The 22103-nt window shown below is 41.8% G+C and overlaps 1 protein-coding gene across 7 annotated transcripts in view; it reads left to right on the forward strand.

Moving 5' to 3' along the window:
• The window catches only part of CFAP61 (cilia and flagella associated protein 61), a 422179-nt gene extending 403224 nt beyond the window's left edge, over window positions 1-18955 (forward strand). For 6 of the 7 annotated variants that reach the window (XM_073236976.1, XM_073236977.1, XM_037022518.2 and 3 more), the window contains 2 exons: window positions 6145-6235; window positions 18476-18955. In XM_073236976.1, coding sequence (XP_073093077.1) covers window positions 6145-6235; window positions 18476-18676 — 292 coding nt within the window. In that variant the 3' untranslated portion in view covers window positions 18677-18955. The remainder of the gene's footprint in view (window positions 1-6144; window positions 6236-18475) is intronic. The other variant, XM_073236978.1, reaches the window with a different exon arrangement.
• The last annotated feature ends 3148 nt before the right edge of the window (window positions 18956-22103 follow it).

Genomic DNA, 22103 nt, shown 5'->3' on the forward strand with positions numbered 1-22103 from the left:
GGGAGCCTAATAAACATAATGTTCTTCATGTAATTGTGGATTAATGATACCAAAAAAAAATTCACAATATTCATGAAAATACAAATTTTCAAAAGTTTATCACTAATGCTGATTATCTATAGCACTTGGGGCCATTAATGCAGACCTGTCCCCCAGCTTTGGAAAAGATTCCAGATGATCCTCTCCTTTCTATGAAGATGGAAGAAACTAAAGCAGAGAAGTCATTCAGTTTGGGAAGCAAAAAGTAATCTTCAAATCTTTCACACAGTAAAACTTTTTTCTAATATACCTTATATCCAAAGGAGATGATCTTCATTTGACTCAATGTTATCATCAGTTGCAAAATGAGTTTGGTTAAGTTCAAAGATTTTCTAATTTAATAATGAAAGATGCCATGTGTCTGGGATGACTTAGAGGAGGCTACTCGAAAGCCCCTCTTGCTCACCCATGCTAGGTGAGCAGCTGGAGCAAAAGCTGCCCCTGGAGAGGAGAGAGCGCAGCCCTCACCTGCAGGTGTCCTCGGGTCTGGGCCCCACCTGCTTCTTCAGTCTCCCGAGGACCAGCCTGTGTGGATGCTGTGGGGATTCCTAGGCCACCGTGCACAGGAGAAAAGGACAAGCCCTCAGTTAGCTTTCCTGCAAGGTCAGATATGCCCCACACCATGAAAGTGGTGAAGAGAAAGTGAGTGGAAGTACTGAGGCCAGGAGTTAGCTTCCAAGAGGAGATCTGTGTTGAACTTGAGCACTGGATAGTACTGGGGAAGAAACAGATGTAGAACAGGGTCCTCTGGGCTGCAGAGGCTGCACAGAGCCCGTCAGAGGGAAGGCCAGGGTGGAAGGTGTTTGGAGGGAACAGGAGGATGTGACAATCTCAGATCCTCCACAGGGAGGAGGTCACTTTGGGAGCAGTCTGAGTCAGTCTCCCCAGCCCAGTGCAGAGGAGGGGACCCTGGAAGCTCCACAGCTCAAAGCTGGGAGCTGCAGAAAGGGAGTTGGCTGTGGCTTTCTGGAATTCCAGTTCCTGGGTAGCTGAAGTGGTCAATGTAGGAAATGCTCAGCTAGATTCCACCTGCCATGGCTGGTGCTGTCTTTCCCATGAAGGATCAAAAATGAATTATAACACAAGCCCACTTAATTTTTTCCATAATGGGATTAAATTTGCCTGCATTGAATAAAACACACTGGCACACACCGGAAGGAAACAGGTCCAGACTGCCTGCTGCCTGGGATGCTTTCGCCCACCTGAGAGGGTCTTGTCCGTTTAAGGTTTGCAAACTAGAACTCTCAACATGCAGCTTATTCCTTGTCCACAACAAATCTGGTTCTGCAATTCTTACCCCAGCTTTACACATGTTTTGTTTCCTTTGATAACTGAAGCAAATGGATTTTTAGCAAGTAAATCATAATGCCTGCACTGAAAAATTTCCTCTAAAAATCATAGAGGATTTTTTAATAAAAAATAGAAATCCACATAGCTTTCATCCTAAACTGATCCCCAACTCCAGCATCTTAGCAAACCAAAGCCTCAGGCCACACAGCCATTGATCTGCAGGGCTTCTGGCAGGTCCAGGAGGCATAGTGCTTTGTGTTGGGGGGATGCTACTCTATTTCTGGGAGAAATCTTGATATATAGGGCTATTAAAATATTTTATACAATTTTTACACAGTCCCATTTTCTCTAATAAAAGTCTATTTCCTAAAACTTCAGGGGTTCAGAGGGAGGAAGGGATGAATAGGTGAAGCACCAAGGATTTTTAGGGCAGTGGAACTATTCCACACTGTACTGTAGTGGTGGACACATGATATAATGCATTTGTCAAAGTGTACGGGGTACAACTCTACCTACCAGTGACCTGTAGTGTAAATAATGGAGTTTAGTTTAGAATAACATATCAACTGGTTCATCAGTTGTAAAAAGTGTGCCTCACAAATGCAAGATGTTTATAATAGGGAAAATTGAAGGATGAATGGAAGAGGGAATGTCTGGGAACTCTGTACTTTCTGCCCCATTTTTTTTCTTTTTGCCAGCATCTGCTCTAAAAATAAAATCTATTAATTTTTAACAAATTAATTTGCCAGAAACAAGAAAGTCTCAGGAAGTGTGGAAGTGAATTATGGACGACAAGCTACTTGGGGGCTGTGAGTGGTAAATGACCAAGCACCCCAGCCTGGCATTACACAAAGGAAAACGGTGTCCTAATATAGTGGCCACCCTGAGGACATCTGGTGAGCCCCTTAAAAATCACTACCAAAATAAGCAGCTTCTGTAAGAACTGGGGAAGGACCTTGCAAGTAAGGTTTTTCATCTGGTAGATTTGGGGTACAATTTTTTTTTCTCAATCAGAGGCACTGATTCCTTTACATCACTATCTAAAACTCTTTCTATCTAATGCCTGCCCTACAAAATAAAAGCTACTTTATCTGATGATGGAGCTGTTGAGTTGCAATTGGAGTAGCTGACCTTCCAGGGATTGGCCAAGTCTCGGTGTCACCTTATACAGTTTTAGCCCCATCTGTGTGGCACGCTGTGGGCGATCTGATATTGAAGATAGAGGTACAGAAGCTGCTCTCCATGTGGGGCTAGAGCCCCCATGCTTTTCTCCGTGACACACCAGCTTCCCCAGTGTGGGAGTGTTATCATTTCATGACCCCTGTAGGACTTGCCTCTAGGGACCATCACTAAAGCCGCAATCAAATTGAGAAGGAGCCTTTAAAAGTCAACTCGTTGATCTGGTTTCTACAGCTTTTTTATTATTACACATTACAATAGAAGCCATTTCTTGAGAGGGAAAGAAAACCAAATGAAGTTCCATACACCTTTCTCTTTTACAAATAAAAATGGCTGCCACAGATGAATTCCATGAGTGTTAGTAGCAATTTGTCTGCTACAGAGATTGTCACCTTCTGGACAAGGGACCCAAAAAAGTTTTATCATAGAGACAATGGTAGGAAATGTAAAAGAAATAAAAAAAATTTGAGTCACCTAGATCACTGGTCTGCAAAGTGCAATTTACCATGATGAGAATAGAGGTCATCAAATGCTTAGGTGCCATTTCTGCTGGACACTCATGTGAAAGGCTATGGAGAGTTTCAAAAACAGCAAAAGAAAGAATTTGCAAAACATCTGACTTCCTCTCTGGCTACCCACAGCCCCCAGGCACTGTGCACACAGGCTTAGCAGCTATATTTTTCAGAGGATTGAAGACCAGTTGCATTTCCAGCCATCTGTGTTTGGCCTCATGGACAGAGGCTGTGGGAATGTGGGTGTTAGATGGTGGGCCACATCCTGAGGTGGGCAGCAGTGTGACCCTAGGGGAAACAGGGTTTCTCCAGAACTCCCTCTTTGAAGCAGCCAATGAAGAGAGCAGAGCTGTGATGGCACTGGCCTGCCTGGAGACAGCCCTGAAACAGCACCTGGGTGGCTGGAGCAAGGTGTGCTGGGGCAGGGAAAGCAGAGCGCACCAAGGAAAGTGACTGCAAACCCTGGAAACCAAGAGGGCATGGAGCCCTGATGGTGCCATGGCAACGCACATGGGGGGGTCGGCAACCATGGGGAAATAGTGACACATTTAAAAGGGCCCAGTGGTTTCTAACTTAGGAGTTTATGATGGTTTCAAGGTGTACATGCCCACGATCCCCTGAAACATTACCAAAAGCTGTTTAGACCTAAGAGGCAGGGACCATCCTTGCAAGACTGTCTGGTCTCAGGCTATTACTGCTGCTTTGGCCCAGAAGCTACGCTCTGAGCTGGGTCACATCGCCCCCCGAGCCTTCCCTCTGAGGAGCCTGCCCCACACCAGTCTTCACTCTGGGAATCAGATGGGTGTTGGATGTTGGATGTCAGCAGGGGTTTGTAGAGGCCCAGAACCCCAGCCAGAACCCCCAACGACCTGATTCCACTCCTTCAGTGCCCTTGAAGAAGTCCAGAGACAAGCAGTCCTCTGACAGATCTCCACAGAAAGCCCTTCTGACACGGGGGCCTTCCATTCTGCAGGGCTCAGATACACCATCCTGACGCAGGACCCATGGCCGGCTTTCCTGCTGTCCCATTGGGGTGCTCTCTTTTGTAATCCTACTGATCTTGAGGCATTTTGCAGAGTTTTGTCACCCATTTATTCAGTAGAACTTTGTTCTAAATTAATGGAAGGCCAGTGAGGGCCAGGCCATATGGAATATGTATAGTGCAGTGTGCATTCTTTCATTCATCACTATTCCTGCTTTCACTCAGTAAGCATCTCTGGGATGCCACGGCAGGCAAGTGGTAGATGCGCACAAGTTGATTACAGCAGTTTTCCCTTATCTGCGGCACATACAATTCCAAGATCCCCAGCAGATGCCTAAAACCAAGTGTAGTACTGAACCTCTATATACTGTTTTTTTTTCCTGTACATGCATACCTATGATAAGGTTTAATTTATAAATTAGGCACAGTAAGAGATTAACAACTAATAATAAAACAGCAATTATACTGTAATGCGAGGTGGTCTCTCTGACACTGTACTGTGCTCACTCTTCATCTTGTGATGATGTGAGATGATAAAATACCTACATGATGAGATGAAGTGGGGCAAATGACATTGTGATGTAGCATTATGTCAGAAGGAGGATCTGCCTCTAGGCCATAGTTGGCCATAGGGAACTGTAGCCCCAGAAAGTGAAACAGCAGACAAGGGGTGACTGTTATACACAGCAAATCTGACCGAACTCCGACGCCTCAGAGCATCCTTCCTTCCCTTCCCCTCCTGGAGCTCACCTCCTAGGCTCAGCCCTGTGTGTGCCTCCCTCCACCCTCCTGGTGGCCCAGGCACACCCTGCCTCCCAGTGCTCACACCTGCCCTTCCCTCTCTCTGGAAGGCTCTCCCATGGCTTGCTCACTCTCTTCCCTCAAGTTTTTGCTTGCTGGGTCCCTGCCTGAGGTGTGAGCCTTGCTTAGGCCTCCCCTGTCCCAGCTGGTTTCCTCCTAAGCAGTTCTCAAGTCAACATGTGGTGTATTTACCAACTGTTGCTCGAATAAAAGCTCCAGGGTGACCAGGATGTTTGTGTTGTGGTCCCTGTTGCTTCCCCAGCACCCAGAACAGCGCTGGACCCATAACAGGTATGGAGTAAATATTAGTGGAATTAGCAGTTAGCGTGAATCTGAATGATAAAGTAGGTAGTTAAGCATGAAATTAGGTCACATTCTGGTCAAGCAAGTGGGTGGCCGGGAAGTGCTAAGCTTGCTGAGCACTGACTTCTTGTTACACTTGATTTGTGATGGGTCACTTGTCCCTGCAACCATTGCCTCCTGCCCTAAGAATTTAAGACTTGGAAAACAGTAGGTGCTTCTCTGCTATGGGCACCAACTTTTTCTTCCCCTGTGTGCACACACATGACATCCGTTACCAGTAATAGGAAAGACAAACTCACATCCAGAGGAGAGAGAAACCCACAGCCTCAACATGTCTGCAACCTTGATGAAGGGAAGTTTCCTGTTATGGGTTATTTCACATTAAAATAAAGTAAGAGTTAATACCAGGAAGTGTTCTTGGTTCTTCCAAAATGGGGTCATATTTTCAGCAATCAACTGTAAAAAAAAAGATGGCCAAATTGTTCTCCATGCAGGAAAGCATTTATTCAGTTTCCAGTGAAAAGTTAGCAAATATAAACACCAAAAGTGCTGCTCACCTAAAAGAGATTCAATTAAGACCATGTTGCAAAAACCAAGGTGGCCTGTTTTTCTGGTCATTATTAATCCAGAAACCTTAATGATGAACAACATTTGTGTTATTGTCTACCCAAATTTAATTTGTTTAGGCAGCCGTTCAGTTAATCCTGCAATCTGTTTTTCTCAAACGAGGGCAGATAATGGAGACACCGTTCTTTACAAGTCTTCAGGCTTTTAAATTCTGATAAAATCAGGATTCTTCACTGGGTCTTGCCCCAGCTCTGAATTAAACCACTTTAAATGTAATTATGGAACCTGGCCTTACATCAGGAACATCCATTTAAAAAATTGATTGGCCAGCCTGTTCCACGAGGCATTTTATGAGCAAACGATTGCAGTGGGACCAGAACTGAAATCTCTAAAGGCAAAAAAGCAGGTAAATACTTTATTAGTGGTAATGAGAGGGTTTCCAGCTAACTGAATCTTTTCTTTCCTCACTAGCTACTTCATGGAGTCATGGTGCATGGCCCTCTTTCACGATCGTTTTATTGATCTCAGGAAAGAGTTACGCCAAATCTTAACCTCCAAGGAGGTAAGAGTGATTAATGGATATGTGGATTGTTCTTTACAAATTACAAGCAACAACTGGTAATTGTTGATCACTTAGACTCTTCCCTATATCCCCACTTTTATGGTTTTACTCTTAAAAACAACTGTATTTCATATTAACAAAGGATGGAGTATGTAAACAGTGATAGTTCAGAGAAAGTGGACTATTTAAATCTTTTTATGAGAGGCACATGTCTTTTTCCTTTTTACAAGTAAGTGTATTTTCATTATCAGCTAACAGTGTTGGCTGAAAACTGGTTATGAGTTAGATCTACTTGCCCTCAAGAATGAACACTGCATTCCTTTAGTTTCTGTCCATATTTGCCAGCCACTCAGTAAACATTTGTGGCATGTGTTATTACAAAGCTGTAAAGAAAAGCCATCAGATGATTAAACACTCTTTTTATAAAGGAAACTTCTTCCTCAAAGCGATACAGAATGAACTGGAGGTTAAGCTACATATCCTAAAGTCTTTATTCTGCTCAGCCCTGGAGTTATTAGAGTTGCGGAAAATAACATCTGTGCTCAAAATGTGGTCAAATAGCCATTCTAAATGGGCAAGTCCTACATCTCTTGTTACTTCGGCTTGAGAGCACCTGTGCCCTCCGAAGGGTCCTGGGGTGTGGCAACCATATTGGGTGGCACAGATACAGATCACGTGTGAATATCCAGTGCATGTAGCCACAGCACGCACCACCTCACTTCATCATAACTAGAACCCTTTGAGGCAGGTGGAGGTACTGTTATTATTATCTTGGCTTTACCAATGAGGAAACTGAATCTGAGAGGTTTTAAAGGACCTACTCTGGGTTACACAGCCAGTCAGTGCCCAGCAAGCTTCACTCAAGGATTTCCCCCTCGAAGCCAGGAACACTAGCACTGAGCAGTATGGACCAAACTGTGTGCTTGCTGGCATCTCCTCATTGTCCCCACCTTTGCAGTTTATTCCTGGGGCCCGATCTGAGAAATGTAAATAATTCTACTAACCTGAAGTAGATGCAGATTGGGAACCAAACTCATTTGTCTTTCAGATCCACATAGGTGGTTACCAGGTAGGTAAATATACATGAGGGAAGTAGAGGGGACTGTGGTGAAATGCAAAACCAACTACTGCTAAAGTCATTCAAATTGGAAAAAACAGAAAGGGAGAGAAAGAAAAGGTGCTACAGGTCAAACAGGTCCCTGCCCTTCATCCTGAGACAAGGTAACTCTTAGGTGACATAGGAATTGGAGTTGTAAGCCTGCTGCTCACCGAATTTTGCTCAGCAGCTTACATCCTGCCTTCTCAAAATGTAGTCTGCAGCTCACTGCTATCCCACAGTAAAGATTCCTATGTTTCTAGTTTCCATCAAAACTGTGCCTAAATCCTTCTAAACCCCAAATCTGAGCTCCTCAGTTAACATTTTGCACAGAGCCAAGGGGTTTTTAGGCATTAAGCTTAAAAGAGAAGCTTTCCCTTCACCTTTCCAGTTGCTTTTCACAGCACTCACTAAGACACCCTCAGTCTCTTATCCATGAATAGACATTTGCCACACATCAGTTTACCATGCATGAACTCAGTGTGGTCCCCAGGCCCTTTCAGTAGACCAGAAGTAGCCATGGACATTTGCAGAAGACACAGCAAGGTCTCCCCAACCATTCTTGTGGGTTTTCTAGATTTACAGAAAGTAAAATCTCTGGGAAAAAAAGCCTCCACAGAGGGATTGTTCTGGTTTCCACATTTAAATCTGTCAAAGGGGAAAGACCACAGAAAGAGTGGTGCATGCAGTGGGGTCTGCCTCTAGCTCAGATCTCTGTGGAGCAGGAATGAACTGTTCCCACCTCAGAGTGGATGGAGGAGCAAAAGAGAGGATGTGTGCAAGGGGATGCCACAGAAGAATGGCCCCAGTAAGTGCTGGCCACACAAGTAACAGTGGTGGGGATAGTTACAGTGGAGATACGTTGACATGGAGGTAGTAGTCTTATAAACAGACTTCTAGGAATTTTGTTTAAGAGTCTGATAGTAAGAAAATATAAAGGATAGTCTCACTAAAGAATAACAGTAATTACTTTGCTCAAATATTGAGATGATGTGACCCATTTCATTTCATTTTCTGCCTTGTCTTTAGGGAAGTACAGGAGTTCAGTCTCATTAACCATGAGATCTTAGAGCGTGGTATATCAATTTTCTGGTCCCTCAGTATGTAGAGAAGGGAATAAAACTGTTATCTGTTCTTACAAGTCATCTCAAATCTATGTCATTTATTTAAAAAGCAAGCTCATATAAGACATCTCAAATCCTTCTGTGGAAATAAAGACAGGAACAGATCCTAAATCTACCAGCCCTGCAGTTAGCTGTGGCTTACAACAGTCACTGACCAAGATGAAATTTTGCATAGTCAAAATTGTCCTTTTAGAAAGATATAATGATTATAAATATATATACACACAAGAGAACCCCAAAATATGTGAAGCAAAAGTTGGTAGAGTTGAAGGAGGATATGGCTCTAAAATATTAGTTGGAGACTTCAACATCTCACTTTCAGTAGTGGATAGAACAACTAGATTAAAGATCAATAAGAAATAGAGGACTTGAACAGCACTACACACAAACTGGACCTAGTGGATATACACGAAACACTGTACTCAACAGTAGAATCCACATTCTTTATAAGTGCACACGGAACATTCTCTCAAACAGGCCAAATATTAGATAACATAACAATGTCAGTGATTTTTTTAAAATTTTGATATCATTAATGTACAATTACTTGAACAACTTTATGGTTACTAGACTCCCCCTATAATCAAGTCCTCACCACCTACCCCATTACAGTCACTGTCCATCAGCATAGTAAGATGCTATAGAATCATTACTTATCTCCTCTGTGTTATACTGTCTTCCCTAGGTCCCCTGCCCTTCATTATGTCTGCTAATCGTAGTGCCCAGTTTTCCCTCTTATCCCTCCCTTCCCACCCATCCTCCCCAGTCCCTTTCCCTTTGGAAACTGTTAGTCCATTCTTGGGTTCTGTGGGTCTGCTGCTGTTTTGTTCCTTCAGTTTTTGCTTTGTTGTTTCACTCCACAGATAAGTGAAATCATTTGATACTTGTCTTTCTCTGCCCGGCTTATTTCACTGAGCATAATACCCTCTAGCTTCATCCATGTTATTGCAAATGGCAGGATTTGTTTTCTTCTCATGGCTGACTAATATTCCATTGTGCATATGTACCACATCTTCTTTATCCATTCATCTACTGATGGACACTTAGGTTGCTTCCATTTCTTGGCTATTGTAAATAGTGCTGTGATAAACATAGGGGTGCATATGTCTTTTTCAAACTGGGCTGCTGCAATCTTAGGGTAAATTCCTAGGAGTGGAATTCCTGGGTCAAATGGTATTTATTTCTATTTTTAGTTTTCTGAGGAACCTCTGTACTGTTTTCCACAATGGTTGAACTAGTTTACATTCCCACCAGCAGTGTAGGAGGGTTCCCTTTTGTCCACATCCTCGCCAATATTTGTTGTTGTTTGTGTTTTGGATGTTGGCCTTCCTAACTGGTGTGAGGTGATATCTCATTGTGGTTTTAATTTGAATTTCTCTGATGATTACTGATGTGATGTGGAGCATCTTTTCATGTGCCTGTTGGCCATCTGACTTTCTTCTTTGAAGAAGTGTCTGTTCAGCTCCTCTGCCCATTTTTTAATTGGCTTATTTGCTTTTTGTTTGTTGAGGTGCATGTGCTCTTTCTATAATTTGGATGTCAACCCTTTATCAGACATGTCATTTATGAATATACTGTCCCATACTGTAGAATGTCTTTTTGTTCTACTAATGGTGGCCTTTGCTGTACAGAAGCTTTTTAGTTTGAAATAGTCCCACTTGTTCATTTTTGCTTTTGTTTCCCTTGCCTGGGGAGATATGTTCATGAAGAAGTTGCTCACATTTATGTCCAAGACATTTTTGCCTATATTTTTTTCTAAGAGTTTTATGGTTTCATAACTTACATTCAGGTCTTTGACCCATTTTGAGCTTACTTTTGTGTACAGGGTTAGACAATAATCCACTTTCATTCTCTTTTATGTAGCTGTCCAGTTTTGCCAACACCAGCTGTTGAAGAGACTGTCATTTCCCCATTGTATATCTATGGCTCCTTTATGGTATATTAATTGACCATATATGCTTGAGTTTATATCTGGACTCTCTATTCTGTTCCACTGGTCTATGGGTCTGTTCTTGTGCCAGTACCAAATTGTCTTGATTACTGTGGCTTTGTAGTAGAGCTTCAAGTCAGGGAGTGTAATTCCCCCTGCTTTATTCTTCCTTTTAAGGATTGCTCTGGCTATTCAGGGTCTTTTGTCATTCCATATGAATTTTGGAACTATTTGCTCTAGTTCATTGAAGAATGCTGTAGGTATTTTTATCGGGATTGCATTAAATCTGTAGATTCCTTTAGGCATGATGGCCATTTTGACAATATTAATTCTTCCTAGCCAAGAGCATGGGATGAATTTCCATTTATTAATGTCCTCTTTAATTTCTCTTAAGAGTGTCCCATAGTTTTCAGGGTACAGGTCTTTCACTTCCTTGGTTAGGTTTATTCCTAAGTATTTTATTCTTGTGGATGCAATTGTGAATGGAATTGTTTTCCTGATTTCTCTTTCTGGTAGTTCATTGTCAGTGTATAGGAATGCCACAGATTTCTGTGTATTAATTTTGTATCCCACAACGTTGCTGAATTCAGATATTAGATCTAGTAGTTTGGGAGTGAATTCTTTAATGTCAGTGATTTTTAAAAGACTGATATAAAATTTATTCTCCAGCTACAATGGAGACCCTTAGAGCTAAGAAATGAACTCAGCAAAATGACAGGATATAAGACCAACACACACTAATCAGTTGTCTACATTAGCTAAACTAGAAATAAAAAATAGAGAGAAAACAAGTATTTGCAAAATTGTTGAAATTAAACAACAGACTCTTAAGCAACTTCTTTAATTTCAAAGAAGAAACCAAATGGGATATTAGAAGTATTTTGAGACAAATGAAAACAAAAACACAGCATGCCAAAGTTTATAGGATGCAATGAAAGCAGTTTTCAGAGGAAAATTAATTTATAGGTGCAATGCCTACATTTTTAAAAAGGAAAAATCTGAAATCAATAACATTAGTTATTTCTTTTTCTAGAAAAATAAAGGTAAACTAAACCAAATGCTAGCAGAAGGAGAACGTAATCAAAATTAGGGTGGAGATCAATAAAGAATTGAAAAACAACAGAGAAAACTAATGAAATCAAAAGATGTTTCTTTGAAAAGATCAATAAAATTAATAAACCTTTAGCTAGACTAAGAGTCAAATTACTAAAATAAGAAATGAAAGTAGGATTTCAAATGAAAGATAAACATTTCTATTGATCTTACAGAAATAACAAAGGATTATAAGAGAATACTATGAACAATGTATGTCAACCAATTAGATAACCTAAATGAAATGGACAAATTCCTAGAAACATGCAAACAACAAACACTGACTCAATAAGAAGTAGAAAATCTCAACAGACCACAACAACTAAAGGCATTCAATCAGCAATTAAAACCCCCTGACAAAGAAAATTCCAGAACCAGATGGATTCACTGGTGAATTCTACCACACATTTAAAGAAGAATTAACACCAATCCTTCTCAAACTTCTCCAAAAAATAGAAGAGGAAGGTATACTTCCTAGCCCATTCTTTGAGGCTTGAACTACCCTGATACCAAAGACAAAGACATCAAAGGAAAATAAAAATATAAACCAATATCCCTTGTGAATTTAGATGCAAAAATCTTCAACAGAATACTAACAAATTAAATCTGGCATTAAGATGATTATACACCATGACCAAACAAGATTTACCACAGGAATGTGAGAGTGGTTCACCATATCAAAATTAATCAGTGTACTACACCACATTAAAAGAATGGAGAAAAATGCTATCTTAATTAATGCAGAAAAAAACATCTGACTAAATCAAACATGTTTTCATGGTAAAAAACTAAAAAACCTAGCAACAGAATGCAGCTGCCCAAACCTGATGAAGGGTATTTATGAAAAACCCAAAGCCCGCATCATACTCAGTGGTGAAAGACTGAAAGCTTTGCCTCTGAGATCTGGAACAAGACAAAGATGCATGCTTTCACCACTTACATTCAACATTGTCCTGGGAATTCTAGCTAGTCAGCCAGGAAAAAGAAATAAAAGGCATCCATATTGGAAAGGAAGAAATAAAACTATCTCTATGTCTTTCTTCTCAGATGACATGATCTTATATATAGAAAATCCTTTAAAAATCCACAAGGTGACCCTTAGAGCTAAGAAATGAACTCAGCAAAATGACAGGATATAAGACCAACACACACTAATCAGTTGTCTACATTAGCAACAAATTATCCAAAAATGAAATTAGGAAAATAATTCCATTTACAGTAGTATCAAAAAAGAATAAAATCCTTGGAAATAAATTTAAGCAAAGAAGTACCAAACTTGTATATTGAAAACCACAAAACACTTCTGAAAGAAATTAAAGGAGATCTAAATAAATAGAGAGACATCTGTGTTCATGGATTTGAAAACTTAATACTGTTAAGGTGGCAATATAGACAAAGCAATGTACAGATTCAGTCCAATCCTATCAAAATCCCAATAGCATTTTTTTTTCAGAAATGGAAAAGTTCATATGGAAAGACAAGGGACTCCGAATAGCCAAAACAATCTAGGGAATTTTAAAAAGCTAAAAAAGTCACAATATGCAATTTCAAAACTTACCAAATCAACCAAGTAACCAAGACAGTATAGTACTTGAGTAAGGATAGGCCAATGGAATAAAGTTGATAATCCAGAAGCAAAATCAATTACATGAAATAAGTTATCACATCAGTAATCATTATGGAAATGCAAACCAGCACCACAATGAGATCCCCCACTACAAGGCTATAGTAAAAAAAGAAGAAAAACAAGGGAAAAAAAAGGCAGGGGGAGGTGAAATAAGTATTGGCAAGTGAAAAAACTGGACCCCTCAGACCATGCTGGAGGGAACATAAAATTGTGCGGCTGCTGTGGGAAAAATGGTTTCATAGTTCCTCATAAAGTTACACAAAGAATTACTGTATGTCCCAACCACTGCACTGCTAGGTGTATACCCCGAAGAACCAAGAGGGGAATCCATAAGAACGTGTGTATGTGAATGTTCGCAGCAGCACCTTTCAGAATAGTCAGAGGAGGAAACAACCCAAACAGCCATCAGCTGATCAATGGGCAAATGCATGTGGTATATCACAAGGTGGAAAATAATTCAGCCACAGGAAGAAAATGAAGCACTGAAACGTTCTACAGATGGATAAACCTCAGAACATTATGTTAAATAGAAGAAGCTAGACAGAAATAAAAGAACATGCATTGTATGTGGCCTTGGGAAGTGAGCTGATCACAGATGTGTCGCACTGAGGGCAGAGATGGTCACACTGAGAGGACTGATCACCCTGAGGGGGAATAGTCACACTGGGAGAGGTCACTCCACCAGAAGCAAATGCACAAAAATCTGTTCACAATCTAGAGAAGTACTTGTTTTCATTAAACTTAAAAGTCCCATCTTGTTATTTTACCTTGTTTACTTCAATGCCACAGTAGCATCATAAAACACAAACCACAAATCTTTAATTTTTGTAATGTCATTGTTTTTGCATGGTACAATTCTGAAAAACTAAGGAAGAATGCGCCAGTTTGGTGTATATTGCCATCTGTATGCTTCTGAAGTGCTGGTGGCACTCAAGTATTTCACAGAACTCTAGGATTTAGTTCTGGGTGTCAGCTGCCTTTTTCTCTCTCATCATCTTTATTGAGCTGATTAAATCTGAAGTCCTGTGACAACCACTATCTGCCTTCCAAGTGATGTCTGTATACTCTCCCACAAGTGGCAGTGTCTCACTTATATAACCTAGTGAGAATTGTTATGCCTCCATATAGCTTGGAGGCATATCTGTATTTTTCTATCTGTAAATTCTATTAATAAGTTAATGATCTAGTAAGAACTCTGCAAATTACCCACTTTTTCCTGTTCAATTATTGGCACTTCAGATAAATATACCATCTAAATCCATGTGACTTTTTCTTTAGGGTAATTTTCAGTTTATAGTGGTACTCAGAAAGCACACAGTGCCAAACCTTGAAGGACTTTTTATAACAACCCACCTACAGATGGGCAGACATGTGGTGAAGCAAATACCGCACCGTGTTAGTCATGGCATCCCAGCGGTGTGAGCGTAGGTGCTAACTGCTCGATTCTGTCAACTTGCTTCTATGTTTGAGTATTTTTATCAATAAAACTTGGAAAGCCCCTACTACATTACAGATATGCACAGCAGATGATCCTAATTTCAAATGGCTTTTTTTTCTCTGAGCCCCATCTTTTTTTTTTTTTGAGAGGGCATCTCTCATATTTATTGATCAAATAGTTGTTAACAACAATAAAATTCAGTATAGGGGGGTCAATGCTGAATGTACAATCATTAATCCATCTCAAGCCTAATTCTCGTCAGTCTCCAATCTTCTGAAGCATAACGAACAAGTTCTTACATGGTGAACGAATTCTTACATAGTGAATAAATTCTTACATGGTGAACAGTACAAGGGCATTCATCACAGAAACTTTCGGTTTTGATCACGCATTATGACCTATAAACAATCAGGTCAAATATGAATATTCATTTGATTTTTGTACTTGATTTATATGTTGATTCCACATTTCTCCCTCTATTATTATTATTATTTTTATTTTTAATAAACTGCTGAAGTGGTAGGTAGATGCAAGATAAAGGTAGAAAACATAGTTTAGTGCTGTAAGAGGGCAAATGTAGATGATCAGGTGTGTGCCTATGGACTAAGTATTAATCCAGGCTAGACAAGGGCAGCAAGACATCCACGGATGCAGAAGATTTCTCTCAAAGCAGGGGGGGTGAGGTTCTGAGCCTCACCTCTGTTGATCCCCAAATTCTCACCTGATGGCCCCCCTGTGACTGTGCCTGTCTTAGGTTGTTCCTCCCTTGAGGAATCTTACCCGTCTCTGGCTAACCAGTCATCTTCCGGGGCCATACAGGGAAATGTAAAGTTGGTAAGTGAGAGAAAAGCCATATTGTTTGAAAAGGTTAGCTTTTTACTTCTTTGCAGATTTATGCCCTGTGGCTTCTATGCCCAGCACTTGCTTCGAGGTATCTTTACCACCTGGAGGAATTATGATACTCAGTAAATTCGATATGAGGCACGAATTCTATTTAAGGGTTGTAATTAGGAAGGAAGAAGAAAAGCTATAGATGTAGCATATGGAATGAAACATGGGAGGATTGATTATTTCTTTGACATATCTTCTTGTAGAGTACCTTAAGTATGTATAGGTTTTAAACTACTAACTAATTTGCACACACATATTAACATAATAGGAATACGGTGACATAAACAAAGCAAATCTATAATTACCATCCATCTCCAGTGAAGCCAAGAAAACCATTTAGGCACCCTAGGCATTTGTGAAAATTTATCTATGATATGATGGATATTGTCCAACTGTACTTGAACAATCAGACAAAGCAGCCCATTTCTGGGATCTGTTCACATCCCATATGTTCTTTTAACCGTAGATAGTCTATAGTCATGAGATTTTGGAGTGCTACAACTTGCACCCCTCCCAACTCCTGGTTGAGTTCCAACAGTACAGATCCGATCAAATTCGTTGTCTCACTGTATGCACATGCCAGCCTAGACATCTCCCTCCTCATTTCCATGGCAAGTCCAGGAGACGGTGGGCTGGATGCAGCCACAACCGCAGCATCATCCGGATCCCTGTGGAGGCTTTTTGATGATCATCCCTCGGCACAAGTCCTCCAGAGAGTGCTGATGCCGGAAGCTCCTCCTCATATCTTATCTTAGTTCATTTTCTGGGTATCCAAGCTAGGCCTTGATCTTCTGCATAGAAACAAACAGACCCTTTGCCCACACTTTGACATGCCCTCTATACCACTGTGCAGAACTCATTGGAGGTCAGCACACCGTAACAGCTTTTTTTTTTTTTTTATTAAGAGAAAGGAATATTATCAGAAAAGAGTACCTGCATAGCTGATCATCTGACACCCTTTAAGTGATCAACATGAAGGATATTTAAAGCATGCATTGATCTTTGATTTACCAATAGTTTTATCCTATCAAGGAGTAATCCCCCTTTTCTTTCTTTCTTTCTTTCTTTTTTTTTTTTTTAATTTTTAATCTACACTTACATGAAGATACTATGTTTACTATGCTCTCCCCTATATCAGGTCCCCCCTAACAACCACATTACGGTTACTGTCCATCAGCTCAGCAAAATGTTGTAGAGTCACTACTTGTCCTCTCTGTGTTGTGCAGCCCTCCCTCCCTTTCTCCCTCCCCCCCATGCATGCTAATCTTAATACCCCCTTTCTTCTTCCCCCCCCTTATCCCTTCCTGCCCACCCATCCTCCCCAGTTCCTTTCCCTTTGGTATCTGTTAGTCCATTTTTGGGTTCTGTAATTCCGCTGCTGTTTTGTTCCTTCAGTTTTTCCTTTGTTCTTACACTCCTCAGATGAGTGAAATCATTTGGTATTTCTCTTTCTCCGCTTGGCTTATTTCACTGAGCATAATACTCTCCAGCTCCATCCATGTTGCTGCAAATGGTTGGATTTTTCCACTTCTTATGTCTGAGTAGTATTCCATTGTGTATATGTACCATATCTTCTTTATCCATTCATCTACCCATGGACATTTAGGTTGCTTCCAATTCTTGGCTATTGTGAATAGTGCTACGATAAACATAGGGGTGCATCTGTCTTTCTCAAACTTGATTGCTGCGTTCTTAGGGTAAATTCCTAGGAGTGGAATTCCTGGGTCAAATGGTAGGTCTGTTTTGAGCATTTTGATGAACCTCCATACTGCTTTCCACAATGGTTGAACTAATTTACATTCCCACCAGCAGTGTAGGAGGGTTCCCCTTTCTCCATAGCCTCGCCAACATTTGTTGTTGTTTGTCTTTTGGATGGCAGCTATCCTTATTGGTGTGAGGTGATACCTCATTGTAGTTTTAATTTGCATTTCTCTGATAATTAGCGATGTGGAGCATCTTTTCATGTGTCTCTTGGCCATCTGTATTTCTTTTTTAGAGAACTGTCTGTTCAGTTCCTCTGCCCATTTCTTAATTGGGTTATTTGTTATTTGTTTGTTGAGGCGTGTGAGCTCTTTATATATTCTGGACGTCAAGCCTTTATCGAATCTGTCATTTTCAAATATATTCTCCCATACTGTAGGGTTCCTTTTTGTTCTATTGATGGTGTCTTTTGCTGTACAGAAGCTTTTCAGCTTAATGTAGTCCCACTTGCTCATTTTTGCTGTTGTTTTCCTTGCCTGGGGAGATATGTTCAAGAAGAGGTCACTCATGTTTATGTCTAAGATGTTTTTGCCTATGTTTTTTTCCAAGAGTTTAATGGTTTCATGACTTACATTCAGGTCTTTGATCCATTTTGAGTTTACCTTTGTATATGGGGTTAGACAATGGTCCAGTTTCATTCTCCTACATGTAGCTGTCCAGTTTTGCCAGCACCATCTGTTGAAGAGACTGTCATTTCGCCATTGTATGTCCATGGCTCCTTTATCAAATATTAATTGACCATATATGTTTGGGTTAATTTCTGGAGTCTCTAATCTGTTCCTCTGGTCTGTGGCTCTGTTCTTGTGCCAGTACCAAATTGTCTTGATTACTATGGCTTTGTAGTAGAGCTTGAAGTTGGGGAGTGAGATCCCCCCTAGTTTATTCTTCTTTTTCAGTATTGCTTTAGCTATTCGGGGTCTTTGGTGTTTCCATATGAATTTTTGAATTATTTGTTCCAATTCATTGAAGAGTGTTGTTGGTAATTTGAGAGGGATTGTATCAAATCTGTATATTGCTTTGGGCAGGATGGCCATTTTGACGATATTAATTCTTCCTAGCCATGAGCATGGGATGAGTTTCCATTTATTAGTGTCCCCTTTAATTTCTCTTAAGAGTGACTTGTACTTTTCAGAGTATAAGTCTTTCACTTCTTTGGTTAGGTTTATTCCTAGGTATTTTATTCTTTTTGATGCAATGGTGAATGGAATTGTTTTCCTGATTTCGCTGAGCCCCATCTTTATCAATTAAATTTTACTAAGAATTTTATTCTGTATTTCCCAGGAGGAAGACCGTCCTTCCATAGAACAGTTAGCCCGACAGACAGAAGATGAGGAAATTAACCTGATGGAGAAGCCAAGGAAATACCTCAAGAGAGTTTTTCGGGAAACCATCTACAAGACTCTGGTGGAGAAGAGCATCCTTGACTACCTGCACCATAATCATTACCACCTGCCCATGTACGCGTGGCCAGGCATCATTTAGTTGTGGCCACGGTCTGCACTTTATAGTTTTCATACACGTAGTTCCTGGAAGTGCTCTGTATAAATCGGAAGCCTCTCTGAAGCCTAAGTTAACAGACTAGCCCCACCGTGGTTTTGTCCTCTTCAGCATCCACTCATGCCTGTAGTTTTCTATAGCTCCAGTAGGTGGCGCACAGCCGTGCGTCTCCACTCCCGGGCAGGGGCCGCTGTAGCAGCACTAGTTATATTCCTGTGCAGAGAAATCCATTTTAATGATAAAATGAGATCGTCCTGTAGAAAACTTTTTTATTTGAGCGTGATTCTTTTTGACTTCCTAAAATACCCTGCGGCCGATTTGTTAGTTCTTCACATGTACTCCTCGGCAATAAAAAAAAAAATCGTGTGCCCAGGATGGAAAATTGATAGAACAGATGATGAGAAATGAACTCTTTAACACATAAGACGAACTGACTGCATAGGGATATTTTTGTGGACTTTAAAGAGGGCGGCTGCTATTACAATCCTGTGGCTTAATGTTGCAGGTCGTGAGCACAAACGCACTGAAAAAGATAAGCACACAGGCTCACACACAGGTTTTAGATTAGAAAACAGTAGTGGGAAATTAATCTAGGTCATGTCCTTTGACCCTCAACACTGTTACTTTGCGTCAGTGGCCTCTGGTATATGTTACCTGTAATGTGGGTCAGAAACCTTCTCTCCTATAAATAAAGTAAATTCAGTGCCTACTAGAACATATATTATGAATTCAGGAACAAGACATAAGATTTTTTTGGGGGGGAGTGAGGATGAGGGGTTAAGGGGGGGACTCCGGTCTCTTTTAGTGGATAACGTGAAACAATTTGTTGACCAGCAGGGCTTAAGATTGGTTTTCATGGGCACATTTCCAGCTTTTGTTCATTTTTTTATATCTATGTTAACATTTAGCAAAAGTTGACACAATTACAAGGATTACACAACTATTAGGAGAAAAAGTTACAGGGGGCACTCCAGAATTATACACCCATCATCAAACTGGTACTTCTCAAAATTAAAATTGTTCTGGAACACTAGACTTCAATTTTTTTAAGAGAGGCAGAAACAAGCAGTAAATCCACCAATTCCTTTACTCGGTTTTACACAAATGCCTGGGCCATTCAGGAGGACGGCCCAGCTTCAGCAGTATGGTACAAACGGTGTAACACGAATGGAGAGCAATTGCTGCTGGTACACTCTTCAAACTAAAATACTAACACACGTAGAATCATATTTCAGGGGCCTGCAAATGAGTCAGCTCAAGAAACTATCCTCTCCCACCCCGCTGTCCCTTTTCCCTGAGAGGCTTGGGTCAAATTCATCAGCAAAAGGAGCAAGTTTCTGTGACAGGTGCTGGAACCCTTGGGTGGGTGGAGATTAACTAGAGGATCAACAGTTGTGATTTCTGTTTAATGGTAATTAAAAAGCTTCTAGTCATATAAAGGGACCCCAAATGACAATGCCAACCTTAATGTAGAATCACACATAAACTGGCACTAAGTTTTCCCTTGCTGCTTTTTAAAAAGTAGTCTGGGACCTCCATAAGTATCAGGGCAGATTTGAAAATGTCAGAATGTATTTGGTCTACAGAGTGTATTGAATGAGGTGATTACAATCATTGTCCCATATTCAGAAAGTGACTAATTTCCTGACTCTAGGCAGGAATTTTAGCAGGTGTGCAGACTTGAGCACTTCATCTCTGAGGAACAACTTCTCTAAGAAAAGAAGAATCCAAGCGTCCTTGATTGTCGCTTGAAATGGACTGTTTTAAGAGCTTTAAGAATAAAGATATTCACTCTTCAATGATGAAAAGGGTTTTGAAGGGAACAATATTTGGACTACTCTTCCCGTGCACAGGCATAGATTGTGTAGGGACAGATGAAGGCGTGAAATCCCTCCGAATTTCAGCATTAGCTGGTGAGCTGGGGACATCAAGGATCTAAGCCTGATCTTGGAACGCTAAGAGTGAACCAAGAAAGCTGACAAGAAAATACCAAAGTTAATTTTCCCGAGTTTTATTCCACCAAACAGCAGGCAACAACCGTGTTTCACAGATGCCTCTAATTATCTTCGACACAGGTCGTTTTATAATAATAGCGTGTAGCCACCTCTTTAAATTACACCCAGATATCACAGGAAGGCAAAAGAAAAATAAAGGACGAGTTGAGCCAGGACAGGGAAGCTTGACTGCACGGAGGATAAAGTGTAAAGCCAGCCAAATCAATATTTACCCTTAGAAGAGGGTGTGTGTGTAAGTGAGAGAGGGAGCGCGCGCGCGCACCCTGCACTCGGCAAGCCAATGTTCCCCAGAACCAGGGAGAGGGGCTCCAAAGTCGCCGTGGGTGAGGAGCTGTTGATTGTTTTCTAGTTGAGAGAAGAGGTGACGATAAGGCTGGGATAAAGTGAGCGCCGGGAAGGGGCACCGAGCCGGCAGCTGTATGCTAATGTTCAGAGAAACCAAGCCTCTGCGGTCCCCATTAAAGCAGGCGGCCGGGAGGCCACACATCACTGAACAAATAGGCTCTCTCTAGACAAATAAAATAACACACGTTGGCCAGCGGGGAGGGGGGAGAGCCAGAGGGAAGAAGAGTAGGGGGAGAGGGCGGGAGGGGGTAAGAGGAGGGAAGAGTGGGAGAGAGGAGAGGGAGACCGGGAGGCGGAAGGAGACGGGGAGAGGGGAGAAAGTGAAGGAGAGGGGACGCCGGGGGACAAGGATGGGAGGAGGAGGGAGAGACCCCGGAGAGAGACCCGGAGAGAGGAGAGAGGCAGTCTGGGGCTGGGTGAAACCAAGAGTAAGGAGGAGAGCGACGGGGGGAGTGAAGGACGGGGACAGAGAGAGAGAGAGAGAGGAGGGAGGGCGAGGCGGGCTTGGAGGAAATGGGGCGGAGGGAGTGGAGAGGACAGCAGGGACCGGGTGGAGGGGAGGAGAGCGAAGGAGAGGGGAGGAGGCCAGCGCTGGGAATAAAAGAGGGCAAGACGGAAGGGAGGAGAGAGACGGTGGTCGCGGGGGAGAGCATTCAGCCGAACCCCACGGCAGCCCCCAGAAAGGGGAACCTGGGTCAAGGCGTGCAGGGCGCCCCTTCTGGTCCCCAGGGGCCCGGCTACCTCTTCGTTCACCCTGGGGCAGGCGAAGGGGTAGGATCGAGTCGCCGTGGCCTTTCTGGGCAGTATTTGCTGGGGTTTCATAGGGGCCTTTTCTGGGAGGTGGGCGCGGGGAGTGGGCTGACCGCCTCGCAGGTGGACGCGGTCCCCCTGAGCACCCCGCGTTCTGCGTCATCCCGGTCGGTTCAATGCTATCCCCGCTCTTCCTGGTATGATTCTCAGGTCATAACTTTCCCAAATGCCCAAGCTTCGCCTTCGCCAGCCTTGGCCACCACCACCCCTCCCGGCGCCCGGCCCAGCACCTTCCTGTCGCC

This window comes from Manis javanica, chromosome 5 (genome assembly GCF_040802235.1).
Source record: "Manis javanica isolate MJ-LG chromosome 5, MJ_LKY, whole genome shotgun sequence".
NCBI classification, from domain to species: domain Eukaryota; kingdom Metazoa; phylum Chordata; class Mammalia; order Pholidota; family Manidae; genus Manis; species Manis javanica.